The sequence below is a fragment of the Heloderma suspectum genome, chromosome 11 (genome assembly GCF_057233095.1).
Source record: "Heloderma suspectum isolate Gila_16-S chromosome 11, 16-S_ref, whole genome shotgun sequence".
NCBI lineage: Eukaryota > Metazoa > Chordata > Lepidosauria > Squamata > Helodermatidae > Heloderma > Heloderma suspectum.
The window spans coordinates 18516439-18544319 of record NC_139468.1 but is presented as its reverse complement, the minus strand read 5'-3'; the positions used below and the strand labels follow the sequence as shown (position 1 = coordinate 18544319).

General features: G+C 47.1%; 1 protein-coding gene and 1 long non-coding RNA gene across 2 annotated transcripts; both read right to left on the bottom strand.

Annotated features, from left to right (window-relative positions):
• Nucleotides 1-367: 367 nt before the first annotated feature.
• On the bottom strand, nt 368-14350 carry LOC146337095 (uncharacterized). Its single transcript, XR_014785345.1, has 4 exons — nt 14101-14350; nt 7764-7909; nt 6828-6927; nt 368-2645 (listed from the first exon to the last, which is right to left on the bottom strand). It is a non-coding gene; the product is annotated as an uncharacterized LOC146337095 (long non-coding RNA).
• Nucleotides 14351-17130: 2780 nt separating this feature from the next.
• BCL2L10 (BCL2 like 10) lies at nt 17131-27707 on the bottom strand. Its single transcript, XM_084817075.1, has 2 exons — nt 27186-27707; nt 17131-18303 (listed from the first exon to the last, which is right to left on the bottom strand). The coding sequence occupies exons 1-2, from the start codon at nt 27588-27590 to the stop codon at nt 18172-18174; spliced, it is 537 nt and encodes a 178-aa protein (XP_084673201.1). The 5' UTR covers nt 27591-27707; the 3' UTR covers nt 17131-18171.
• Nucleotides 27708-27881: the final 174 nt, after the last annotated feature.

The following is a 27881-nucleotide window of genomic DNA, read 5'->3' as shown; positions in this document are numbered from 1 at the left end:
GAATTTGCTACCACAAGACATAGTGATGGCCACCAATTCGGGTGGCTATAAAAGGGAGTTAGCAGAAGGCTATCAATGGCTACTAGTCCTGATGGCTATATGCCACTTCCTGTATCAGAGGCACTATGCCTATGTATACCAGTTGCTGGGGATTATGGGTGGGCGGGTGCTGTTGCACTCATGTCGTTGGCTGGTTGGCCACTGTGTGAACAGAATGCTGGACTAGATAGACCCTTAGTCTGATCCAGCAGGGCTCCACTGATGTTCTTATGTTCACACACCATATTTGTGAATCAACCCTTGTTTGTGAGACACAAAGAGACAGACGCAGAGTATTTTAAAGCCAAAAGGCTTTATAGATTTTTTTAAATTACAATTGTTTTATCACAACACCCAGGTGGGACTAAGTCTTTAATATTCCAGCATCCAGATAGAGAACTAAACAGTGGGAATTTGCCTGAGGCCACCAAATGCGAAGACAAAACTCCCTGGAAAAGACCCTGATGCTGGGAAAGATTGAAAGCAAAAGGAGAAGGGGACAGCAGAGGATGAGATGGCTAGATAGCATCACCAATGCAATGAATATGAACTTGAGCACACTCCGGGAGAGAGCGGAGGACAGGAAGGCCTGGCGTGCTATGGTCCACGGGGTCACGAAGAGTCGGACACGACTTAACGACTGAACAACAACAAGCTAGTGAATCCAGGACTGAGATCTGGGACTGAGGTCTCTCAGGCCCTATCTGAGGTTATCTCAGGGTTCTTTTACTTTGGTTCTCCATAATCAATTTCTAAGGGGAAAACTGCTGCTGAGAATGGCCTTGTTTGAGGCACTGAAGGGAAAAGATTGCACAAACAGGCTAACAATAGCAAAGTTGACTTCTTGTCTGTTTTACAAGAATCACATTGCACCTCATTCCAGAGGCAAACTGTGATAGTTTGTGGAGGCAAAAAAACCCCAACAGAATCTTGTGACATTGTAAAGACTAACGAATTTATAAGCTAAGGCCTTTTAAGGTGCTAGAAGGCTCTAGGTTGTCTTTACCCAATGACAGGGTTCGGACAATCACGGTGGCGAAAAACCCTATTGTGGGTTCTTCCCCTCCCCTATTCATGCTGCGTGTGCGACCGCAATTTGCATAACTACCCATGATTCAGCATGGGTTGCTGTTTCATCCGAACCCAGCTTCTTACCCAAGCCACAACCCATGGCTTGCAGTAGGGGTTGTAATTATGCAAATTGCGGTCGCATGCACGGCGCACACAGTGGGCAGGAGGAAATCCACGATGGCTTAATTCGCCCCTGCAATCGTCTGAATGCAGCCAGTACCAACTTGAGGAACAAACGAATCAGAAAAGAATACAAATAACATGGAATGACTCCTTCCTCCTACCGCCAAACTTGCAGGCCACAAGTAGAAATGGCCATTGTATATAATGAGAAAAAGCAGATGTAAGCTTATAAGAATAAGCTTTGTAATAATGGGGGTAGAGAGAAAGACACCAAGTTTGTTGACTGGGTACCACAAGTAAGAACATGTTTTCATGCATTCTTTCATTTCACTGCTACCTGCCTTCTTTATGGAACACCTGTTGTTGTTCACAGCTACCTTGTATTTTGGGCTGGCTCACCTGGTGAATTTCCAACCAGATGTAGAATCTCATGATTGTGGCCAAACCTACTGTTCCTCTAAAAGAGCCTCTTTCTTCTCAGGGTCTTTGAGGTTCTTCTTCTTTTTCAGTTTCTTCACTTACGACCAGTTGGCTTATAATTTACCTGTGCCATTCAAGCGGCTAATAAGAACCTTCTAGCTCCAGTAATCCTCCTCATAGTTATTATTAATATAGCACCATTCATGTATATGGATGGTGCTATATTCATCCTGGTCGATATATTCATGTATATACTGGTCGATATATTCATGTATATTGACCAGTACCATAGCTGCCTAGTCTTCTTTCTTTTCTTTTTAATCACCGTCTACCTCAAATTTCTTCTGCATAGCTCATCTTTACAGTTTCTCGCTCTGAAACTAAGGAAGCTGCTCCATGGAGGCGAAGCAAAGCATCTTGGAGATCTCCTTTAGAGTTCTGCCTGGTTCCGACTGAAACCTGGTGTGGATTCTCTGCCCCACTGACATTGGAGCTACCAGCCTCCACTGAAGCTACTTATACCAAGTCAGACCAGACCATTCATTCATCTGCCACACTAACTGACAGCGAATCTTCAGGTTTCAGACAGGGGTCTTTCTGGAGAGGCTGGGAATCGAGCCTGCAACCTTCAAAGTCCCAGCTTTGATCATCTCTTTACATTGGTTGCCTAATCCATCTCACATTAGTACAAGCGTCTTCTCACATTTAAATCATTGTAACTTGCTTTTTCTGATCTTTGTTTTTTTTTGCCCCACCTCTTTTTTGTCCCATAGTTATTCTCTGGCTCCTCAATCCTCCAATTATTTTCTTTAGGTTAACCTAGTAGGACTGAAAAATTAAATTGATTAATCAGCTTAATCAATAATATTTTGATCAATTAAAAAGGTGCCTTGAATGAATAACAGACTTCATATATATATATTTATATACATTCCCAGAGGAAGGAATGCCTCTTCTGAAACGGTGCCTGCTGTGACACACGGATGCATTATCTGGAAAACACAAACACAATGTTTTCTTCAAAACTATTGTTTTTTTCCAAGTGATTGACCTATAAACAAATTGAGTATGATGGGGGCCTGGAGGAAAGGGAAACGGCAGGGAACATATTGACCATGTCTGCATATTTAAGAAAGCAATTGTAAAAGAGCCAGTGTGGTGTAGTGGTTAGAGTGTTGGACTGGGAATCAGGGGATCTAGGTTCTAGTCCCCACTTGGCCATGCAGCTCACTGGGTGACTTTGGTCCAGTCGCTGACTCTCAGCCTAACCTACTGTGGAATTGTGGTAAATGAACTGCATGTTGGGAGTTGTAGTATAGGCATGGAATGAAGTGAGGAGGAAGAGGAAGTGCAAGGAAGGAGTCAGGAGGATTGGAGAGAGAGACTGTTTGCTTGAGTTTCATTTTTAAGAAAGGCCTAGCAAAGGCCTAGAATAAAGAAGCATTTAAGTAGCTGTCTCTGGTGTTTTGTGATTCTTGCAATTGAACACCTACCTCACAGGGTTGTTGTGGGGATAATATGAGAGCCAGCTTGGGTTCCTTACGAGACGAAAAAAGGTGGGATAAAAGTGTAATAATTAATAAAGATGGGGCGGGAGAGAAACTTCCCCTTCCTAAGCCTCTGGCATGCCCTGTTTGGGCCCTGCCACCCATGGAGTATCGCAGGCAGTGCGGCAACAATGATGGGGCTTTCTGCCACAGCCCTAGGGAGGCCTCCACCTGAGGACCTCCCTCTTTGCCTGCTGAGAGGGAGGTCCACAGCATTGAATGGCCCCTCAGCCTCCCTCGCTAGAGCCATAAGACCGTTGCATAAGGGGATATGTGAAAAGAGAGAGAGAGAGAATGTCTATGCCAGCCTTGGTCAGCATCAAAGGCAGGCATGGTTGGGCACCTGCCAAGGGCTCACAGCCCAGCAGGGCCCTTCTGGCAAGACCCCCTGGACTTGCTCTTGTTCTTCACTATCACAACCTGCATGTTCACCTACCTCTCGCTCTGGCCCAGATAATGGTAGTAATGAGAAAGAGGAGCAGTAGATGCCACTGCCTCCTTGACCACTGGCTTTCTGCCTGCAAGTGGTAGCAGTATGAGAAAGAGGGGGGGGGAGCAAGAACAGCTGCTGACAATGGTGGTTGGAAGGTAAAGTCACTGAGAGAGGGGGCCCGTTGAGAGTGCCTTGCAGAAGGGTCCAAAAAAGCTAGAGCTGGTACCAATGACATCTACTAGAAACAGGGCTCAAATCAGAAGATTCTTCGGACTGAAGGAAGATATATTTAGGCTATCTTATATAGGCAATTGTTCAATGGCTGAACATCATTTGTTAGGAACTGCTCTCGTCATTCATTTGCTTGTTTGCGTTTCTAGTCTGGACGTTCAGGGTGCATAAGAAGCTATTAAAAAAGAAAATGTAACAAATTCATATGTCATTGCTTAATATCCTCATCCACGTGTCTAACTGAACAGAGAGGTCTTGCCCTGATTCCAAAATATGCTCCAGAGATGCCCCTGTCCCGCTTCCGCAGCAAAAGCTCTCCCATGTAAACAAGAACCACTGAAATGAATCAAGATTGTGCAACAGAAATACTTGGTCGATAGTGTTCTGTATCACGCAGAGTTAGCCTCTCTGTAACATTAGTGGGAATGAAAAGCCTCTTCTACCAAGAGTGGGAGATCAGAATGTTAAAAAAAAACTTTATAAAGGGAAAACAGTAATATATAAGATCTTAGGCCCATAGCAGAGTTCAGACTGCAAAAGCAAAACCTTGGAAGGAACTGGCCTTCTCCAGCAGTTTGGTGGGTTTGGGACATTGTTCAGAACGTCGTAGCAACTTTTATCTTTCCCAGTCTTGGTGGGAATATGTTCTGGGATTTTTGGAGCAGTCTTCATTCATAACATGTAATTATTCCATCAGTTGCTTGCTCCTTATTTTGCTAAGAATGCACTATTAAAGGCTAGAGAAAACCAAGGAAGGACATGGAGTTTCCGTTACATACTTTATAGCATAGTGTTTTGTTCTTTTTTCTTAAGTATACCGTCGTGTTGATTTTCCTGAAATGTTAATAGGGTTAGTTGAATACAATAAGAGCTGCAGTTTTCCAGTGGTCACTTGGACCCATTTCATTTCTCCTGAACTATTTGACTGTTCCTCCCAGCTTCCAAAGAGAACCAATATTCAGTGGACAGCATTCATGATTCAGGGGATGTTGTTGTTGTTGTCACTGTTTAGTCGTTCAGTTGTGTCCGACTCTTCGTGACCCCATGGACCATAGCACGCCAGGCCTTCCTGTCCTGCGCTCTCTCCCGGAGTGTGCTCAAGTCCATATTCATTGCATCAGTGATGCTATCTAGCCATCTCATCCTCTGCCGTCCCCTTCTCCTTTTGCCTTCAGTCTTTCCCAGCATCAGGGTCTTTTCCAGGGAGTTTTCTCTTCGCATTAGGTGGCCAAAATATTTGAGCTTTAGCTTCAGTATCTGTCCTTCCAATGAGTGCTCAGGGTTGATTTCCTTTAGGATGGACTGATTTGACCTCCTTGCAGTCCAGGGACTCGTAAGAGTCTTCTCCAGCACAACAATTCGAAAGAATCAATTCTTCGGTGCTCAGCCTTCCTTATAGCCCAGCTCTCACAGCCATACGTTGCTACTGGGAAAACCATAGCTTTGATTATACGAATCTTTGTCGGCAAGGGGATGTCTCTGCTTCTTACTATGCTGCGTAGGTGTGCCATAGCTTACCTCCCAAGGAGCAAGCATCTTTTAATTTCATGGCTACAGTCACTGTCTGTGGTGATCTTGGAGCCCAAGAAAATAAAATCTGTCACTGCTTCCATTTCTTCCCCTTCTATATGCCAGGAAGTGATGGGGCCAGATGCCATGATCTTCGTTTTCTTAATTTTGAGTTTCAAACCAGGTTATGCACTCTCCTCTTTCACCCTCAACAAGAGGCTGTTTAGATCCTCTTCGCTTTCTGCCATTAGGGTGGTATCGTCTGTGTATCTGACGCAGTTGTTGATAATTCTCCCGGCAATCTTAATTCTGACCTGTGATTCATCCAACCCTGCATTTCTCATGATGTACTCTGCATATAAGTTAAATAAGCAGGGCGACAATATACAGCCTTGTCGTACTCCTTTCCCAATTTTGAACCAATTGGTTGTTCCATGTCTGGTTCTCACTCTTGCTTCTTGACCCTCGTACAGGTTTCTCAGGAGACAGATAAGGTGGTCTGGTACTCCCATCTCTTTAAGAATTTGCCACAGTTTGTTGTGATCCACACAATCAAAGGCTTTAGCATAGTCAATGAAGCAGAAATAGACATTTTTCTGGAATTCTCTTGCTTTCTCCATGATCCAGCAAACGTTGGCGATTTGATCTCTAGTTCCTCTGCCTCTTCGAAACCCAGCTTGTACTTCTGGTAGTTCTCGGTTCGCATACTGCTGAAACCTAGCTTGTAGGATTTTGAGCATCACCTTGCTGGCATGTGAAATGAGCGCAATTGTGCGGTAGTTTGAACACTCTTTGGCGTTGCCCTTCTTTGGAATTGGAATGTAAACTGACCTTTTCCAGTCTTGTGGCCAATTCAGGGGTACAGCAACGCTACTGTTAATCCTCCTGGAGCGTCCTTATCAAGTGCAGTATCCTCCATACATGGTATGAAAAGGTCATTCTAAGTCAGATAGCAATTACAACATCTAAACCATGAAGAAGAATTGCTGAAAGAATGGAAATTACCACAAGAATCAAACCTTAGGCAATCACCTTGCAGAAGGAAAGAGGAAGAGAGAGAGAGAGAGAGAATGCTGCTCTGTTGTTTGCAGGGGTAAATTTGAGGATGAGTACTCAGTTTCAGCTCCAGGTTTTTGAGGGCCCTTGAACAAGACACCCACAAAGGGTGAGTGACTCTACCTTCTCACCTCCATTGTCACCAGCTGCCATTGTGCCTCCTCCTCTTTCTCATCATTGCTCCCACTTGCTTGCTTGCCGAGCAGAGAGCCAGTGAGCAAGGAGGCAGCAGCATCTCCTGCTCCTCCTTCTCACCGCCACCGTTGTCTGAGCCAGAGCGAGAGGCCAGTGAACAAGCAGTAATAAAGAATCATCTCATTAAGTATATACATTAGCTTCAGCCCTCCCTCTTGATATACATTTCCTTTGTGGCTCCACAAGTGACAAGCGGCTTTTACCTGTAGCAGTTGGCCCCATTTGAGAACGTAAGAGCCGTGTGGATCAGACCATGGATCCACCTCGTCCAGTATTCTGTTCACACAGTGGCCAACCAGCTGCCTGTGGGAAACACACAAGCAGGACATAAGTGCAACAGCACCCTCCTGCCCATGTTCCCCAGCAACTGGTGTGCAGAGGCATACATTTCCTCATCTCAGGGAGACAATATGTACATCTCCCAGCAGACGCCTTGGTTCCTTCCAAAAATTACATTTCTCTTGCTGATTAAACTCCATAAAAACGGCAGGGTGGTGGTAGCAGCGGTGTTTTGTCTACACAATCTAGAGGGCAAGGGCACATTCCAGAGCAAAAAATGCGACACTGCGGTGGTTGAGTGAGAGCAGACGTGGAGAATATAATTGAAGGCAGAAATCAAATATGGGTAAGCGTGGCGGGGGGGATGGGGGGAAGGCTTCGTTTGTGCTCAGGAAAGGAATTCACCACTGGAATGCACAGTATTTGGTGGCTTTTCAATTGCTTCCACTGTGACCAGCAGTGAAGTAAGCTGTGGATCATTGATGCTGCTAAGCCATTCTGGATGGGTTCACATGCTGATTATGCCTCAGCGTAGGTCCCAACCCGAGCAAAGGCCTTCTGTATGCCTTGCTTGAGGGTGGGCAGGAAACAGCATGTTCTCCAACACTGAGCAATAATGGACTGGGTTGGGAGGAAGGGAAGGAGGAGTGGAGAATGAGGGCCAAAACACAGGTGATCTGAGAAATTCATAATCCAATCTCTTCCCTTCATTTTTAAAAAAACAGTATAGCAGTTGCAGAAGGCTCTGGTTCAATCAGAGCAGTGGCACTGGTGGAGGGGGTACTATTTTCCTGATCAAAACCCTCTTCCCCAACCCCATTAGCCATGCTGGGGGAGAAAGATAAGCAGAGTGCAGGTACCTGTATTCTTTTGTCCTCAGCGGCGCTTGCAACAATTTCTGGGAGGAGGGATTTAGATCAGGAAAACAGTGCACGGGTGGTGGTGTCAAATGCATTTCTTATGTCGCTCCAAGCCTCTTGATGATCTGATGCTTGGTGACAGTACTCTGTGGAAGAACCATAGCTCAGTGGAAGAGCACATGCTTTGCAGGCAAAAGATCCCAGGGCCAGTCCCTGGTATCTGCAGTTGGTTTGTTTTTTTTAAAGATCAGGTAGTAGGTAATGGGAAAGATCTTTGAGACCTTGAAGAGCTGCTGCCGGTCAGCACAGACCAAGATGGTTGAACCTCAGTCCCACTAGCCAAGTCCGGCACACCTGGAGTCCCGATCTACTCTTCTGGTGTTCCCCGGACAGCCACACTTCATTCCCCTGTTTCCATCCCCTTTCCCTGACGGGTGACCATTTGGTGGTTTCCTGGCTTTTGCGTGGTTCCTCTCACTCCAGGAAACAGTGGAAAAAAGAAGCTTCCCCTGGTGCACCCCACCCAACAGTACCCCCACACATGCTGTTGCCTCCCAGCTGTTGGATAATAGGAACAACTCCGCATGCTTCCAGACACTAGGGGGTGATAGAGATTGCCCAGTAGCTTGATCAGTTCCTTGTTCCTACTCCCTCCTCTTCCTCTTTCTTCTTCTTCCTTTTCCTCTTGCCTCTGCACCAAGCAACATGCGGTCTCTCCAGAGAGGAAGCAAGGAACCAAACTTTTGCTTGCTTACACTCACGCACCCAGCTTTAGGGGGTGCTTGTAGTTAAACAGTGTTAGATCGCCTTCTCTGACAATGTGTATAAAAGCGCTAATAAAGTAAGTTGATCTGAATGGCTTTTAAACTGGCTCTAGCCTGCATTTGTTGCCTCTAATGCTAAATGCTGTATTGCCATGTTTTCTCTATCTAAGGCAACTCTGCTGTAAGTCACACCAGACTTTCCAACACCAGCAACTAGTATTTAGTGGCATACTACCCCTGAACCTGGACAGTCCATTTAGGGTGCAATCCTATGCATGTTTGGAAAGAATAAAGTCCTACAACTCCCAGCATTCCCTAGCCAGCCATGGCTGGCGGGAGAACGCTGGGAGTTATAGGACTTTTTCTGTCTAAACATGCATAGGGTTGCGCCCTTAGTTATTGTGGCTAATAGTATAAATGACTGAGTATTTCATTTGCTTCAGGGGCTGGGGGTTAGAGGAACTTGCCAAAATTTTCAAAAGCCTTCATAAACAGGGCGGAAAGAACTTGAGATTTTAAAAAATCCAAATGTGGGAGGAAGCAAAACCGACAGATTCATCCATCCAGGGCTCTGAGCGCTTATGTCTGGCTTTGAATCCCTGTGTATTAAACCACATTTGCGGTGCTGAATTAAGATTTCCAGCGCTCTCTCTTTTTTTCTTGCAGGCTTCTCATCTCCTTTATTGCCACCTTCCAAGCCTCCCTCAGAGGTGGCACTTAGAGGAGGGCCTCAGATGTTGATCGTAGAGCACAGGTATGTTCATACCAGGAGAGGCACTCCATCAGGTATTGTGGTTCCAAGCTATATAAGGCTATATGGGTCAAAACCAGCACCCTGAATCAGGCACAGAAATGTACCGGCAGCCAATGCAAGTGGGGCAGAACTGGTGTTATATGCTCAGACCTCCTGGTCCCTTCTGTCAGTTTAGCTGCTGCATTTTGCACAAGCTACAACTTCTAAACTGTCTTCAAAGGCAGCTCCATGTAGCCCTGCACCTAAAAGGTAAAGGTAAAGGTGTCCCCAACCAGTCGTGTCCGACTCTAGGGTGCGGTGCTCATCTCCATTTCTAAGCCGAAGAGCCAGCGCTGTCGGAAGACGCTTCCGTGGTCATGTGGCCGGCATGACTGAACACCGAGGTGCACGGAATGCAGTTCAGCGTCTTAACCACTAAGCCACCGTGGCCCTTGCCCTGCACCTACTCCCAAGTAAAAATGAAAAAAGGGCATAGCTGTTAGACACAGATTTAAAGTAATGTCCATTTTGACCCTGAATTTCATGCATTAATTACACACTGCGTGAAAAAGTACTTTGTTTATATGTCCAGAATCTACTGTCCACCGGTGTATGGATCATAGATACACCAAGTTGCTGAAAATTCAATACTGCATTTTAGGAATTTGAAACACTTCCCTTGCCTAAACTGTATAAGTTATACGCAAGTTTTAGAAGGAGCAGACAATGAAAAGTTACTGTACTATAAACAGAGCTAACCAAAATTGCACAAAATATAATTAGGAAGCCCTCCTGGGTAAATGTTCATCTGACCTCCAGATGAACATTAAGCAACCAGGGCCTTCCCATGTGCAACACCCCAGAAGGACCAAACCTTCTAAAACCTTCTTTTGTTTAGAAGGGCTAAACAAAGATTTGCTTTGAAAGACTACCTTGTGGACTGGATAAAGTTTGCTTACAGTGAAATCCTGTATGACATGCTCTGTTTCTTCAGAGCATGTCTACTCTGAAGAAAGTCCCATTAAGTTCAATGGGGCTTACTTCCAGGTAAGTGTGTATAGGATTGCAGCCTTAGACCTCAATCCTATGCATGTTTAGACAGAAAAAAGTCCTACAACTCCTATGCTGGCTGGGAAATGCTGGAAGTTGTAGGACTTCTTTATGTCTGAAAATGCTTTTAGGCCACTTAGCTTCCACTGCTCAGATTCAGCTACAGCTTCAGCAAAATCAAGCTGTAAAGTGTGTTCTATTTCAGGATGCAGTTGAAGCTTGCATATTTCAATGCTCTTCCGGGGGGGGGGGGCAGGATCCCCTTTAAAAAAAAGTTTAAGCGTAACAGGGAAAAAAATAGAACAAACCCATATACCGTAACTTTCTGCATGAAGGGAGCTTTCTTTTTCCACTATTCAGACATACAAGATGCCTCCCTCTCCCTCAGCCAGAAACAGTGCTGTCCACGAAAGATTTTGCTACTTGATTTTTCTGGATATAATATAAACTGGGCCTGCAACAAAATATTGCGGTATGGCATGCTTGAGTTTCCAGCCACCCATGTCCTCTTTCAGGATATTCCATTCCATTTCCACTCCCCCTGATTTTTCTTCCCTCACATCCTCAGTCCTCACTGGGCTCTTTTTGCTCATGTTCCCACAATTGAGGGTTTCACCCATAAAGTTTATTGTACTTCTGCAAGCTTTTGGATTCCCCCAAGCCCACTGTTGCCTCCCTCTTCTGCATGAATGCATAAGGACTGGCTACATAAGGATCCATGTGCAGAAAATTGAGTTCTCTATGAATATATAGCAGGAGTGCAGAAACTGCAGCCTGCCTTGGGTCTCTTTCCCCTGACCACTGATCGTTTGGTGGTTTCCTGGTTTGGTGAAGTTTTCCCCCTATTATAAAAGGATGAAATGCTTCTCTTAAGGATTAATGAGTGAGTGGTAATAAGAGCTTTAAGCTACAATGTGCTGGCATTTTGGCCCCGCCCCTTTTGCCTTTGGCTCTGCCCACCTTTGGAATGTGGCCCCCAAGAGCTTCTCTGGAATGGAATTTGACCCTCAGACTGAAAGAAGCCGTGGTTCAGTGGGAGAGCCCCTGCTTTGCATTCAGAAGGTCCCAGGTTCGATCCCTGGCTTCTCCAGGTAAGGCAAGGAAAGAATCTTGGAGCCCTGGAGAGTTGCTGCTAGCCAGTGTTGACATTACTGGGCTAGATGGACCAAGGGTCTCACTCAGTAGAAGGCAGCTTCCTATGCTCCTAATACCCCTGGTTTATAGGATGATCAACTGGACCTTCCTCCCATTGGTTAGTATATGGATGATCTCCTAAGCATAGGGGAGGGAGGGAGGGAGGGAGAGAGAGAGAGAGAGATCATCACAGAAGCGCAAAAGTCCTCCAGGAGTCTTGGGTCAGCAGAATGTAGCCTTGTTTGTGACAGCAGCTGGCATGAGTTAGAGCAGTCTTTGGCAGCTGTTGTATTCATTAGAAACTGTAATAATGATCAAGTCTCTACCGTTTTCCAAAGAAGCTCAAATGGGTTTTTGGCTACTATTACATTTCACTGACTGACAGCTGAGAAACGGAAAGACAGAGAAAGACACCCCCTCAGCTGCTAAGTCCAGGCTATGTTAAGAGCTTCTGAAGGGCAGTTCCTGTTACCAAGAGGTAACGCGAATCCAGTGCAGCTCTCCAGTGGCAGTTTGTGTGAGTTCAAAGCGTCCCAACAATGCACATAGCAACAATGGGGCATCAGTGATTACTGGAAGCCCCGTATAACACTGGATCGAATTTTCACCAGATGGTAGAGTGCTCGGGATCGGGTTTCTTGTTTCACAAAGTCTTTGACCTATCCAAACCACACAGTTAACCGATTCCTCCCACAAAAATGCATCATAGAAAAAGGAAAACATTCCAGACCCTTTGATAACCGGTTTGTCAAGAACACGGATGCGAGCTAATGTGCACCAAATCTGCAAGCACAGGAGGAGGATGTGCATGTCATTGAACTGGGTTTTCAGTCTGACATGCGTGATATTTTGGGGAAAGATTGTATTCCTCAAATAATTTGTGAAAATGAGGAGCGGGAGCCATGGTGACGTGCAGGTATCTTTGCTTTTAGTAGGGGTGGGAGAGGGAAAGACATTACAAGAGCAACTGTTTAAAAATGGCACATGAAAGTTAGGGATACCTAGGAAATTGCAGTTATTTCTTTACCCCAGAATGTTTCTAATTATGGAAATTGGTCATCTCTCAGGGACACCTGAATAATCGGGATTTGCTCTTATTTCATGTTGAAACTCCCTGCAATAACCCCCCCCCCAACCCATGAAGAAGAAAGGTTCGATCCCAGCCAGCTCCCTGCACTGCTAGTTTTCTACTTCAAGGAAACTTTCCTCCCATAGGCAAGGACTCAAAAGTGTGAATCCTCACCTGGAGCTTGAAGTGATAAAGTCCACTCTACCACCTCAAAACTATACCAGAGAAGGCCTAATTCCTGCTTGCTGGGTGATCTTAGACAAGCTGCCGTCTCTCAGCCTCTGTAACCCACCTAGAAAGGGGGGGGGATGTTTACTTATGGGCCCCACGGTCATGTTCCCAGGATTAAAAAAGAAAACGAAGGCTAAAGCTCTGACATGTATAAGCAGCTGGTGTGCAAATAGGAGCTGCGTTGTTTACTTAAATGTTATTAATGTGAACCACCTTTCCTAAAGTGGCCGCCTATGTCTATGCTGGCTGAGAGATGATGGGAGTTGTAGTCCTACACATCTGGAGGGCACAGGTTTTGGGAAGCTTGGTTTAGAACATCCTAGGGTTTTGGATCAGGGCTTGTCTGTTAAATCAGTGGCGTTGCACCATTTGTAGGAACATCTTTTCAAGGACTGATGGTGCTTTTGGTTGACGCTTCTCTCCGAAACCTTGTTAAAGTATCCTGGGCCCTAAGCCTTCAGTTGAAGGGGTTAAGTATAATGCTATTCTGAAATGCTAAGATGGAGAAATCATATGTATTCCACAAAAAGGGAGCTCACTGGCACTACTAACAAGGGCCAGATGTTCTGGGTTGCTCCCACAGATGTGGTTCAAATGGAATTGTGATTGCTAGCAACTTCTGCCTGCCTCAGAAATAAAAAAATCAGTTGCAAACATTTGTTGGAAGTTCTCAGGTGAATGAATGCTTAATTACCTGAGTAATTTTGTGATTCATCCATTAATATTTATGCAAACCTCTTTGGCTTTAAAAACAAGAGGTAAATCGATATCTGGAATAATAATCTCCACCCACGGCTGCTCCAGGCAACCTCTCCCAATGGGTTCGTGTCAATCTGCTTTCCCCAACCTGGTGCCCTCCAGATGTGTCAGACTACAACCCCCATCACCCCCAGCCAGCACGCTAACACAGCTGGAGGGCACCAGGTTGGGGAAGGTTTATAAAGATATTAAACCGCTCAGGCAACAAGATGGAACCTTGCAAAGCTTTATGAGCAAAGGGCCTGGAGACGAGCAGATGGCCCTCTGCTCCTGTATCAGGAATGCCAAAAACGCCTTCTGCCTCAGGAGGCAGGTCGGTCACCCATGAGCTCATATGAACTCTGTGAAACAGATAGTTAAAAAAAAAAAAAGGTGTGGAGTTCCTGTCATTATTCTCCATCTATCTAGGTTTACAATGGGAGGAGGCTGCTCTGTTCAGAAATAAATACAAGGACGTGCTAAATTAAACACAGGAACTCCTCTGAGTTGCTGTCATAGGTCAGAATCATTAAAAAGAGGAGATCCAGGATGGAATTATCTGCAGCACATACAGGGGGATCTGTCCGGAAATCCACAATCCTCCCCTCCCAGACTCACCCACAGCAGGCGCTGCATCCAATCTACCCTTGTTGCTGCTGTACAAATCCCAGTCGCCTCAATAGGGCATCTTGGCAGTGGAAATTATGCTGAAATCCCTTTCAAAATAATCTATTTTTTCAAAGGTGTTAGGAATGAGAGAGATTGCAATCCAAACGCACACACACACACACACCTCCTGCTCGCACACAAAATCAGGGTTCTCCTTCCTGTATCTCAAGTAGGTTGTGTAACTTTCTGGTTCAAGTTCATTCATAACAACCCAGAAGTGAAAACTCAAGGATGGGACTTCACACAATGATAAGAACGGAAAATAAAAGTGAAATGGCCTTGTGTACTTTCTTATGTATTTGTTCTGTTTAATTTCATTCTCCATGGATAATTTTAAAAAAGTAAACCCAAGGTTATATGCAACTTGGCTTTTTTATATGATCTGACAAGCCTTTATTACAGCAGAGATCTTACTATTTACAGTAATGTCTGGTATTCCTAATCCAAAATATTGTTTGTTCACTCTAGAGTAAGCACAGCAGGCCCAATCCAGAATAGGACTCTAGCATGGAAGGAAGGGGGATTTAATGCTTTCCCACAGCAGCAGTCCCAATCTAGATTGCCCCCCCACACACACACACACTTAATTTATATTGCCAAATAATTATCTATTCACTTCAATAGCTAATATTTGGCATTGTAAATGACAGGCAGGGAAGCCCCAAATATGGACTACAGTAGTGGTGGGTGTGTTAAAGGCCCTCTACCCTCATGTCATGCTAGAATCCCAGTCCAGCTCAACAGCCCCCCCCCCCCCCCGCGCTTACTCTAGAGAGAAAAAGGAAAAAAGACCTAACTGCTTGCCGTGTCCTTAAAGAGATGTGCGCTTTGGGCCTCTAATGGTGGCAATATTATGCCATATATCCTAGGTTAGTAAGTTCCCACTGCAAAAAGACAGACCCCCTTAACTCAAAACTGGTAACTATAATGGGCCAGTATAAGGTTAACCCAGGATTGCTATCCACAAGCTTTTGTATTGCATTAAAGATTAACAAAATAGGTGATGAATAAACAAATATGCTATTACACCTTCGTTAAGGGTGTGGAACACATTAACAGTCGCAAAACAAATGTGTAAACTTATTTCAAGGAAAGGGGGAAATGTCTCATTTTATGAAGTATTGCAACCAGATAAATTTTTATTATTTTGATATTAAAAGGTAAAAGGGTCTCAGAGAGGCAGAGGAAACTTTTTAGACAACGTTGTTTAAAGTTGCATGCCTCTTTATAGCACTGCAATTTGAACCCAGGCAAGGTTATGCTGTCTTGAAGTATAGGTAACTGCTGGTCATCAGTGAGTGAAGATAAATTCAGCTCTGGTCAGAGACAGGAGGGTCCTAGGCTACAACCCCTCAAAAGCACAAACACACACCCAGGAAAACAGCAGGTGCAGCTAAGTGTATTTGGAGTTTCTACTTTGAGAGCTGGCGCAGAGGGGGCCAAGCTGTGAATCAGGAACACCCTAGCTCAAATTTCACCTGTTCCACGATGGCATGAAGTGACCATAACAGGTCAAAAGCAAGGAACAGTGGCTTGTCTCTGGTCTGCAATAGAAGGCTAATGCTAACCTACCTTGCAGGGTTGTAAGAACTGCAATGCAATGAAGGTGAAGTGCTTTGAACTCGCAGAAGTGCTACATAAATTGTTAATATGATGATCATTACCGATGGTCAGGCATCTCTGGACAGCATCTTCTTGGCTGTCTAGTGCCAGTCCTCACCCCTCCATGCACACGGTTATGTCGCAACCCAGAAGGTCATGCCTGACTCTAGGGAGGGGCAGCTCGAGATGCTCTTGCCAAACTCCCACCAGTTCTGCATGTTGTCCACCCCTGTGCTCCATCTTCAGAGCAGCAGAACTTAATGCCAGTCTTACTTCTCTTAAAGCACAACCCTACGGCTGCCAGTCAGTGGCTAGACCGCCACAGGATAGGCTGGTTCCCAGGAACCGGCCCCGGAGCCCACGCAACAAAGTCGGTTCACTGAGATCTGACCTCCACCCTCTACTGCACTGCTTCGTAGAGCCCCACGCTTGTAAGAACCGTGAAAACGGGGTGTTCCTGGGGGCGGGGCGGGCGGAAGTGCCTTTCCAACGCTTCCTATGCCTTGCCCAGCTTCTGCCCCCCCGCCTGCTCCGACATCCCATGAATGCAGGGTGGCTGAAGTGTGGAGATCCCCGAGTTTGGAGGCGGCTGCCTATCCCAATAGGATTGCGCCCTCCCTCACATAACCTAGGTCTTCCCTTCGATCTGCTGCAAAGCAAACTGATAAAGAAGGGAGCAGAGCAGGGAAACGACATCCCCCTGTACAGAAAGAGAGGTGGCCTCCAAGTTATGTCCTGCCAACTGTTCTGTACATGCATCTTCTTGCTCTTGTAGGACTGTAGCACCAGTGTAAATAAGCTCCTTCCTAAATATGTACCTCATCTACCAAGTTGGACAATCCCCTCACCCCTTAGCCAAAAAGATAAAGCATTTAGGGTGCAATCCTATGCATGTTTAGACAGAAAAAAGTCCTCCAACTCCCAGAATTCCCTAGCCTGCCATGCTGGCTTTGGGAATTCTGGGAGCTGTAGGACGTTTTTCTGTCTAAACATGCATAGGATTGCGCCTCTAAACATGGTGCTGGTCACATGGCTAGGTACCACCAGGTACACAATTGCATGTGGTCTTTTGGAAAAACATGTACTGGAGCGGTAACGAACTCATGTTCTGTAAGCAGCAATCAAGCTTGTCAGAAGAGTCTGCCGTGCACTCATGAGGGTGGTGTCAGACTAACTCAAGTTTGCTGCCTGCAGAAACATGAAAGTTAAAATGATAGCATCTACTCCACCTACAGCAAACAAATCAAGAATGGCACAAATGGTGTGGAGTTCTTTTCCCCAGAAGGCGCCCTCTACAAGCATGTATTTGCCAAAAGAAGCAAGATATTCCTTGGACCTCTTTAAAAATTCCAGGGAAAGTCCAATCAAGCCAAGAATGCATGCTCATTTAAAATAAAAATATTCAGTTATGTTTATTCACATATTAAAACTGTACAAGCGAAAGGAAAGGACATTGAACACTTCTGAAGACAATTTTTTACAATACACGGTATAGCAGATACCAAAACTAGAACTGTTAAACAAGGTATGGGACAGGTACAGCCAAGAAAGCAATTTGAGAGCCTTTTTTAAAAAAAATGGAATTTAACAAAAATAGATGTTAACCAGCTACCAGTATTATACAATGATAAATACTTCAAAAATATATTAAGTTATACGGAGTTTCTGGATTTGACAGGAAATCCACAGAAATCCCAGCCTTCAATGGACTTCCAAATATACCAATTTTTAAAAGGTTTTTCAATAGTTAAACTCACTTGTTAAGAACTGGTTCTGCAGCCTTTACTGTTTTGGTATCAACATTCTCGTCACCTACTTGTAGTGTAACTTATACTAATGTCATTATAACAAAAACATGTAAGGTATAGTGCTCTGTGCAATATGGTTCTTGCAGCTATAGACTGATGAGTGGCTTTAGGACTGTTTGCATTGCACCACAGGTGGAGGGAGTTAAGCTCTTCATTCTTGTTAATACTGGCTCACATTTCACAAGGCAACATTTCCCTCCCCCCCTCCCCCCATCACCATACACACACACACACACACACACACACACACAGAAGAAATCCAAACTTGTCTTCATTTGGGTTCCATTGCAAGCCCACCATTAACATTTAGCATAACATTCAGCACCCAGCAGTTACCGGAACAAACCGTCTGTGACAGTTATAGCTCTCACACCAAGATCCATAAGATGTCCAATCTCAGAATAAGTATTAATCAGCATTTGTTTCCATGTGTACTGCCGGAATGGGATGTGCTTTAAGTGTTCTACTCCAGCTCAAGTTAAAAATATATATATATTTGCTTCTGTCTTCCAACCATCATAGAAATATAGAATGGACTCTTCACTGGTACGTTGGCAGTTTTAGTAGAGAGCACCCACCCCACTTAGAGTCAAGTCCACCGATGGGCGTCTTATCGCACAGCCAAGAGGAAAGCCAATCCTGCCAGACCGAATCCTGCAGCAGCCATGACAGCATTGCTTATGGTGCTGTTCTGGTCAGCTGCATCAGAGCCATGCTTATTGAAGAAGTGATAGAAGCCATCCTAGGGGGGGGAAAAAGAGCAAGATTTTGAGTCAAACCTATTTGGTAGTTAGCCGCTGTTGAAAAATACTTTCTTTTTTTTCTTTTCTTTTTTTTAACATGATAGACAATTGACAATTGTAAGTGCAAGTTCCACCCATGGAAGAGGAAGAAGACAAATCTATTAAAGGAATTCAACACTCATGGCAGTGGTGCAGACTGTATTAAGTTGATTGCGCTCGATCTCATCTGATCTCAGAAGCTAAGCAGGGTCAGCCCTGGTTAGTACTTGGATGGGGGACCGCCTGGGAATCAGGCTTCCTGTGCTGAGCAGGGGGTTGGACTCGATGGTCTTGTAGGCTCATTCCAACACTATGATTCTATGATACTTCCTAAATAAATCCCTTTAACTGATTTGCCCTGGTCTGGGTGTGTGAGCAAGGTTGACTGCTTGGGGGTAAAAGCTAAGACTCAGGTTACACTAGGGGCTATTCTATACCCACCGGACTCTGTATAGGAGGGATGGGGAACCCCAGGCCTGTGTGCGAAATCTGGCCCACCCGGGGTTCCCAGTTGGCTAAGCTCCCTTGTCCTCACCCCATGCTGTTCTCTCCGGCTCCACCTCCTTTTCTCCAAATGCCCATCATTTGCTAGTTTCCTGGCTTTTGTGCAGTTTTTTCTTCATTCCAAAAGGTTGAAATGCCTCTCCTAAAGCTTAGTTCCTGACAGTAAGAATGTTAAACTACAATATGCTGGTACTTTTTGTATGTTTAGACCCACCCACCACTGGAATGCAGGCGCCAAGAGCTTCTCTGAAATTTAATTTGACCCATGGGTGAAAGAGGTTCCCATTCCTGCTGCATTGGTTCAAACAAGACACTAAAGCAGAAGCAGATATTAAATTAAGCAAGTGATTTTCTAGCAATGGAAATCAGCCGTAAGTTCCAAGGGGAACTAAAAGCTGCCGAGAAAGTGGTGTTTTCCCCCAAGGTGATCTGGCAAGTAACCAAGCGGGTGGGGATTTGGACCAAAGTCAAGTCTGACACTGCCCAATGTAGTTAAGAGACATAGTGTATTAAACATTAAGTCATTCATGCAATTTAGTACAGCACAAAATTAAGCGGAACTAGGAAGTGATCTTGGGTACACCTGCAAACTGAATGTGAACAAACAGCAGCTATGCCTCTTATTTTTACCTAGGAAATAAGGTGTGGACTTTGCAAGTATGTATTAGATGGCTGCCCCATCAGCTACAGAAGTAGATTAACGCAGCGCTGAAAATCAGATATTCCACTTGAGAATGGAAGCCTGTATCCCGTCCACCCAATTATCATTGTTCTGCATGTATATGCTCCTTAGGCCTTTGAGCCACTCAATTCAGAGTTGACCTATGCAAGAAAGGAACTGGCAGCTGTACGCTCAGATGTTTATTCTGAATAATCAAGAATGGCAGTAATATGACTCCAGATGGCTAGGTTTGAACTCCTATTTGGCAGATGTCTATGTAAATGAGTTATGCTCTTAATTTCTTCCGGAACTTTGTTCTTTACACTTTAATTTGCACAAACAATGGCTGCATTTTACAATGAATGCCAGTTTACACTTTTCACGAGCAGCTGCTACATAGCGATTAGCATTCAGGTGGGTTGCCTACAGAAGACAAGTCAGATCCTCATTCTTCTATGGAGGGGACAGAATTAGGCCAGTCACCTTCCAGAGTGATTTGACTGAATGTTGCACTATTCCAAAGCAGAATATATAAATATCCAAGATTATAAGATCTGGACTGAAATATAGAAGTCTCGCGCCCCCCCCCCCCATCGGACTGGATACTATCCAGTTAAGAGGTGTTCAAGACTGACCAGACGTGTTCTCAGTTGGATGATTTTAAAGCACAGCAGTGCAAAGAAGAGCTTTATAATTAAAAAAGGAAAAGCACAAGCTCCAAATGAAATTAAGGGAGATAGCAAGCCTATACCCATTGTATTTAAACCCCACTTGCTTTAACCCTTTGATGCAGGTTTAAATGTGTATGTGTTTTAATTGTTTTGAAACCGCCTTGGTGGTTTTTATAGGAAGGCAGTATAAAAACACTTTAAATAAATAAATAATTCTTCCTGCTGTGAGCAGTGGTAAAAAAAGTTGCCTGATTTATGCTTTTGTATTTGCAAATATTTAAATTCCAATCTTTAGTCTTGCACTGCAGCATGAATTTGTGGGACCAAGGTTCTGACAACTTAACAGAAGGGCTCTGGACTTGCACCTTAACCTTCCATGCCACCAAGATTGAAGAGACTTGCTTCCACGTAAGGGTCATAATACAGCAAGCACACTGGGGTCCCATTGTCTGCCATGGAAGCCAGCATCCAAATGAGGTGCACACATGAAGTTATGCCTTCCTGTAGCCACCAGTGGCAATCGCATTCACTTGCAGTCTCCTGGAACGTGGGTGTTATTGGCAGCTGGGAGGTAAAGTTACGGAACTGCCATGTACATGATGCCAGAGGGACTCAAATATATCAGGGCATTTAAGATTCTGGAATACCTCACATGATTTATCTATTGTTTTGGTTACAGGTACAGCACAGATAAGGACACACCCGCAAAAGGCACACAAGTATGACAGCCACATGTCCATGTGTTGGAAAAAGCTGGGCAAAGTGGCGTCCAGACACATGCAACTCACACACAATGCATGTGTTTCCCTCCCATCCCCATGTAGGGGAAGTATCCTGCACCAGCAGCCTTTTAAATGCTCCTGCACCAGCAGCCTTTTAAATGCTCCTGCACCAGCAGCCTTTTAAATGCTCCTGCACCAGCAGCCTTTTAAATGCTCCTGCACCAGCAGCCTTTTAAATGCTCCTGCACCAGCAGCCTTTTAAATGCTCCTGCACCAGCAGCCTTTTAAATGCTCCTGCACCAGCAGCCTTTTAAATGCTCCTGCACCAGCAGCCTTTTAAATGCTCCTGCACCAGCAGCCTTTTAAATGCTCCTGCACCAGCAGCCTTTTAAATGCTCCTGCACCAGCAGCCTTTTAAATGCATCGAGGACAAGGCTATCAATGGCTACTAGTCCTGATGGCTACATGCCACCTCCAGTATTAGAGGCAGTGTGCCTATGTACACCAGTTGCTGGGAACATGAGCAGGAAGGTGCTGTTGCACTCATGTCCTACTTGTGGGTTTTCCACAGGCAGCTGGTTGGCCACTGTGGGAACAGAATGCTGGAGATGTACGCTTGATCTGATCCAGCAGGGCTCTTCTTATGTTCTTAAAGATAATCTGCTACAGACTAGTTTGCCAGCTTCAAAACAGATCCTTGTGTATAGCTGGGAAGTAGTCTCTTATTACACCTTTCATGGGTTAGAAAATAAGCTTTTGTCCAATAAAATCTTTCATGCCTTCTTTGTGTAGGTGCTTTGGGGCACTGGTCGACTGCAGAATATGATTACAGAGATGCGGCCAGAAGGATCGGCCAGAGTTCCCATCCAGCAAAGAGGCATTTTTGAATAGACTTACTTTCCCTCCAATAGTCTGTTTGAAAACTGAGAATTGAATGCAGGTTTCTATGTATTCTTTACCCTTAGTACTGTGGGAAATAGTTGCTTTGAAGTTGATTATTCACATTCCTGGCAGAGGTTTAAACCCGCACCCACTCAACAATGGCAAGTACCAGATTCTTCAGAGACACAAGAAACCCTACACTTTCTTTTCCGCTCCCACCTTGGGGTGGGAGGGGAAAAGAAACCCTTACAGTTAACACAAAAGTTTCTGTAGCCTTCGGCGAGTGCCTTGCTTGGACCAGAAGAATAGGAAAAGCCATTCCTCTCTTGCTGCTGACCGACAAGATTAGCACTGGGTGTTTCTCCTCCAGCCACTTTTGTGCCCTTTTGCAAGGGTCCCATTATTCTTAACATTCCAAAGAAAGGGTGGTTTTGCTCAGAGCTATCAAACAAACAAAAAAGTTATTTTAATTTGGGGATTCCTGAACAGGCCTCTTATCAAGGAAAAAAAATGGGTTGAGCTTCATGAGATACAAACAAGGTCTGGAAAGATTCCAAACATTTAGGAATGTGAAATATTCTCTCCAGCTCTGACTATATTCAAGACAAAACAAAGGCATTTGTTGGCAGAGCTCTTTCAATCCAGGTAGATCAATGGGAAAGTCAGCTCAGGGCCTAAGACAGCAAACTCTGCTATTAAATAGGTATGAGGAGGCATAGAGAAGCTGGTACCTCCACCAGCAATTGTGTATGGCTCCACCTCACACTTTGACCAGCCTTGCCCCGAGACTCAGCAGAATGTCATTTTGGCTGAAACAGAAACTCAGAAGTCCAAAGGAGCTTCCATACGCTGCTTTAATAGCCACATGTTCAGCCGACAGTCTTGATGAGAGAAAGATGACATGCGCAAGCCAATCCTACTCCAACCTCACCACTCAGGAGAAAAACACAAGAGCTTTACTGAGGAAGCCACACAGTTCCACCATGAAGTCATGAAGTGCTCATGACTTCATCAGATCACTTTGAGGGATGTATTCCAAGCAAGGTATTTCAATGTTTCACAGCTTCATTAGGCTCCAGAAGGAAGACTGCAGGCTAGAAAAGCCTTTCCCAACCTGGTGCCCTCCAGATGTGTTGGACCACAACCCATCATTCCTAACTAGCATGACTGGGAATAGTGGGAGTTGCAGTCTAGCACATCTGGAAAGCACCAGGTTGGGGGAAGGCCGGCTTAGGTGTCGGGGAAGAAGGTACTCAGGGCACATGATCATAGGTACATACCATCGGGACCTTCCAACACCTGCTTGGCAGTGTGTGTTAGAAGTTCAAAAGAACTCCCCTGCCCCAATAAAGCAGGCAGGATGTGGCATGGGAGAACCGCCACACCAACACTGCCCAGTGACAGACAGCAGTGGCTCCATCATCTCACCCTGGCCATCATGCTGGTTGATGGAGGCCAAGCTCAGGTAGAGCTTCACAACCACATCTAAGTCCTCCCAGCTCTATGCAGTTGCCCTCTAAGCCAGCCTTCCCTAACCTGCTGCCCTCCAGATGTGTTGGACTGCAACTCCCACAATTCCCATGCTGCCTAGGAATTGTGGGAGCTGCAGTCCAACACATCTAGAAGGCACTAGGTTGGGGAAGGCTGTTCTATGTGATGGGGAGGGGACAAGGAGCTTCACAGAGCATGGGGCCTCCAGCCATGGACCTCTGGAACCCCAAGCTTCCAAGGCGTCTTCCTGAACAGGAAACCTGAAGACTTATTTAAAAGTGAAATCCGATAAGCGTAGTTTTGTACCATATATCCTTTCCGGCTTCATGCACAACACCTGTAGTCCTGCACAGACTAGCCCCAAATCATCATTCCTAGTTTGTTGTTATTGGCTGGTGTATTTATGTAAAGCATTCCATACTTAGCAATAAATTACAAAGTACTTTGTGTACTCTGGAGTTATTGCTTCCTTCGTTAACCTTGCAATCCTATGCATGTCTCCTTGGAAGTAAGCCCCATTTTATTCAATGAGACTTACTCCCAGGTAAGTTTATGTCTAGGACTGCAATCTAAATCCCCTGAAACAACATACCTTCAGCATACTTACTTCATATTGTCTCATCTGCCTCAGTCCTTTCAAAACCAGCAGGCACCTGGTTTGAAAGGGCTGAAAGGCCACTTCCAACTTTGTGCCAAGTTGGGCCCTCACTGGGCCCACCTTATGGTGCTTTACATGGGTCTGACCTTGACACCATCTCTACAGCTTCAGTTGGTCCAAAATGCAGCTCAAGTGCAGGGCTGATGGCAGACCTCATAACATCTATTCTCTGCCATCTCCATTGGTTCCCCGTTTGCTTCCCTGTCAAATTCAAGGTGCTGGCTTTGATGTTTAAAACCCCAAACGGCAAGAGCCCCGGATCCCTCAGAGCAGCCTTCCCCAACCTGGTGCCCCCCAGATGTGTTGGACTTCAACTTGCGGCCCAACACATCTGGAGGGTACCAGGCTGGAGAAGGGTGCCCTGGAGAGGACCTTCTCCCATCTATAAAGAAGATCAGCTGGACTGCTCTTTCATTGGTCAAGGTTTGGACAGAACAATGAGATTCCTATCAGTACCACAGGAGGAAGTCTGAAGGACCCCCCATTCTGAAGAGCCCAAGGCTGCCAAAGGACACAATTTCATTTCCCTATTAAATCAAGTCCATTGGGAACAAACAAGAAGCTACCTAGGGAGACCCAGTCACACTTTCTAGCCCACTCTTCAAGGGGCATACTTTCCAGCTGCGTCAGGATGAAGGAGAAGAGGCATTTAGACATTTGCCAGCTGCCGCTGCCTCAAGGCATCCAGGAAGCCTAAGAGGTCAGTGGTGGGGAACACTGGACTGCCCTTGCTGGACTGCAACTCCCATCAGCCCTAAGCCAGCATAATCAATGAAAGGTGAAGGAGGATGAGGGATGACACATTCACCACCCAAGCTATAAACACACTGCCTCTGCAAAACGACATGATACCTTCCTTTACCCTTTTCTTTGAACACCATTTAGGCCAAGACACGGGATCGCCCTTGCATCCAACCATAATGCCAAGGGTCTCACCCCTGGTTATGAAATGCATGCATCCTTTGAGCAAGAGAATAGCAGTCCTTTGCTCAATGCTCCACAAGATCCAAGGCTAGGAGCCCACAGCTTTCCATCATCTGACTCAGCACACGTGTGCACACACATTTCCCGTGACGCAGGCTACTGAGGTCTTGGGGTTATTACACCTGCATAGTTGCCGTCCTATTCCATGGTGGATTCTTGCTTTCCTTGGGCAAGTTCATCTGAATTAACAGAGCACCTCCCCTTCCTCAAGGACTGGGAACGAGGACAGCTGCGTTGCACCTGCCTCTGTTAGAACTGGTAGCCAAGCTGGAGTTCCTGTGTCTTTGAAGTTACATTTTTAGGGCCGACTGCTCTGAATAGCTGATCACCCAACAAGAGGAGGTATCATACAGAGCACGCACCTGATGTCTATGCAAGCCAACAATCCACACAATCCCTCTGCAGTGCAGGTAGGTGAGATCATCGCATTTGGTGCACCAAGTCACATCTGCAGGACAGCATCTGGACAACTCAGCTGTCCTGCATCCTGTCATTCCCACTTAGAGGGGAATGTAGTTGGGGGAGAGGCATCTGCACCAACAGCACATAAGCGATACAGATTATAATACTCCACCAACACAAGCTCTGGACCTTGTCACTGGGGGCAATGGAGCGAGAGTTACCTTAACTAGGGCTCCACACAACTGGGCTTGTGCCAGAGTTTTTCCAGCAAGTTAAGCCTTTCACAGTTAGATCACAAGGAGTTAGCAGCGAAACTAGCTAGATGCCTAAGGACCTATGCTATCTACAGAGCAAATCCATGGTTTCCTGAATTCCATGCATCTATGTACATTTTGCTTGCCTCTCTTGGAATCGGGTTCTGGATTTTTTTTAAAAAGGCGAGCGTCACGTGCTTCTTGTTGCAGGCCTGAGGAAAATCCACAGGCCAGCACCCAGAGGGCTCAGGGGGCATTTGCAGGGCACCTTAATTTTTGACCCTTCTTCAGTCAGGCTTCTCTACTTTATTAATGATTGCATTTACGTGTTGCTTTTTCCCCCCTCTACGGAACCCAAGGTGGCTTACACTGTCCTCCGCCTCTTCTCCATTTTAAGCTCACAACAACCCCGACAGGCAGGTTAGGCGAGCGTCAGTGACTGGCCCAGTGAGCTTCATGGCCGAATGGCAACCAGAGATCAGAACTCCCCAGCCCCAGCCCAACCACTACACCACACTGGGTGGTACAAGGCACTTCCTTGCCTTCTGCCACCCAGCTCCTTTCCCAGCCAATGTTGTTAGGGTCAAGCCGATGTATTTGTTTGCGCAACTGATCTCAAGGGCAGAAGCTGGGCACTTCCAGCCCAGGCAACAGCCAGGATGCGTCAGCAGTTAGTTACCCCAACAGCACAGCCGCCCAAGCCTTCCCATACAGGACGACGCTTTTTGAGCAATGCAGTTTGGCCGTGGGAAGACCCAAGATGCACCAGCCAGCATAATTTCAAGGGGCCAAGCCCATAACATGGAGGGAAAGAGGGAGATGGAAGCGGGGGGGAGAAGGGGGCAGACTCCAATCAAAGCTCTCTCTAAGGCAACTTCTCACGGTTTGTCACAGTCTTTTGCTTCCCTTATATGGGAAAAAACATCCAGGCCTCCCTGATGTGACGAGGAGGCCTCCCGCCCGCCCGCTTCCTTGCCCTGCTTGCTTCTCCCCTCGCGGTCTACAGCGGGGCTACGGGGCGGGGAGGTCCAAGAGATGGGGGCTTGCCGGGCCCGAAAAAGGATTCGCGCTGAAGCCTCATTCGGGGGAGGGGAGATGGCATGGATGTTGAACGGCAGGGGCGAGAAGTTCGGCCGGAGAGGCGTCTTTTGGCCAAGGTCATCCGCCGCGAGGAAGCGGCATCCAAGACCGGGGGGGGGGGAGGAAAGAAAGAGGCCGCGGAAGAGGCTTGCTGGAATCGGAGCTGGCCGCGCGCGGGGAAAGGCGGGGAGCGCGCCGGGAGAGTTCGCCACTGCACAATAAGGCGCCCCCCCCCCGCTCTTCCCACCCGCCGCCGCCCCCAAAGCTCAGGAAAAGGGAGAGGCGCCAGGACGCAGCCCGCCGTGCGAGCGGCGGCCGCCCGCGGGAGCGCGGCAGGGGCACCGGGGCGGGGGAGGCAGCGCGGGGCTGCGCCCGCGACGGAAGCGCAGCCATCGCTGGTCGAGGAGAGAAAGGGCCTGGCGGGGTCCGCGGCCGGGCAGCGGGAGCCGGGCGCGCGAAGGCGAGGCGGGGAGGGGAGGGGAAGGGAGGGGCGGGGAGGGGAAGGGCCGCGCCCGGCCTCGCCGGCCTCTTACCCAGCCGCCGTGCGCCTCCAGCCACTCGCGCTTCTCCCCGGCCAGGTAGGCGGCCAGCGCCTCGGCCAGCGCGCCCGTCGCGCCGCGGTCCCCCCGCTCGGCCAGCGCCGCCGCCAGGGTCCCCGCGAACACGACCAGCGCCACCACCCGGCCCCAGTTGAGGCCGCCTTCCGCCTCCATCTGCGCCGCCACCCGGCCCAGCAGGGCGGCCGGCTCGCCCAGCTCCATCAGGGCCGCCGGGCTGCAGGCGTCGCGGAAGAACGCGCGCTCGCGGCTCTCCAGCTCGTCGGCCACCCGCCGCAGCGTCTCCGCCGCGCGGCTGGGGGGCGGCGCCGCGCCGCCGAGCCGGTGCTGCAAGTAGTCGGCCAGCAGCTGCGCCGTCTCCTCTCGCAGCGCGCCCGGCATGGCGGCCCCTGTCGCTGCCTCGCCGCCGCCGCTGCAACGGGTGGGAGCGTGGGGCGGGCTGGCTCCGCTGGGCCCCGCGCCGGCGCCTGCCGCTGCCTAAGAAGCCGCCCCCGCCCCGCGGCTGCCCACGTGTCCGGCCGGCTTCGGCGAGCGGCTCCTCCTCCTCGCGCTCTGGGGACGGGGGAGGAGCGGCGCCGCCGCCCGCCTCTTCCCGGCCGAGAGCGGGGCGGCGGGGCGGCAGGCGGAGCCCCCGGCCCCTGGGGAAGGCTGCCGGGCCGCCCCGACAGCAGG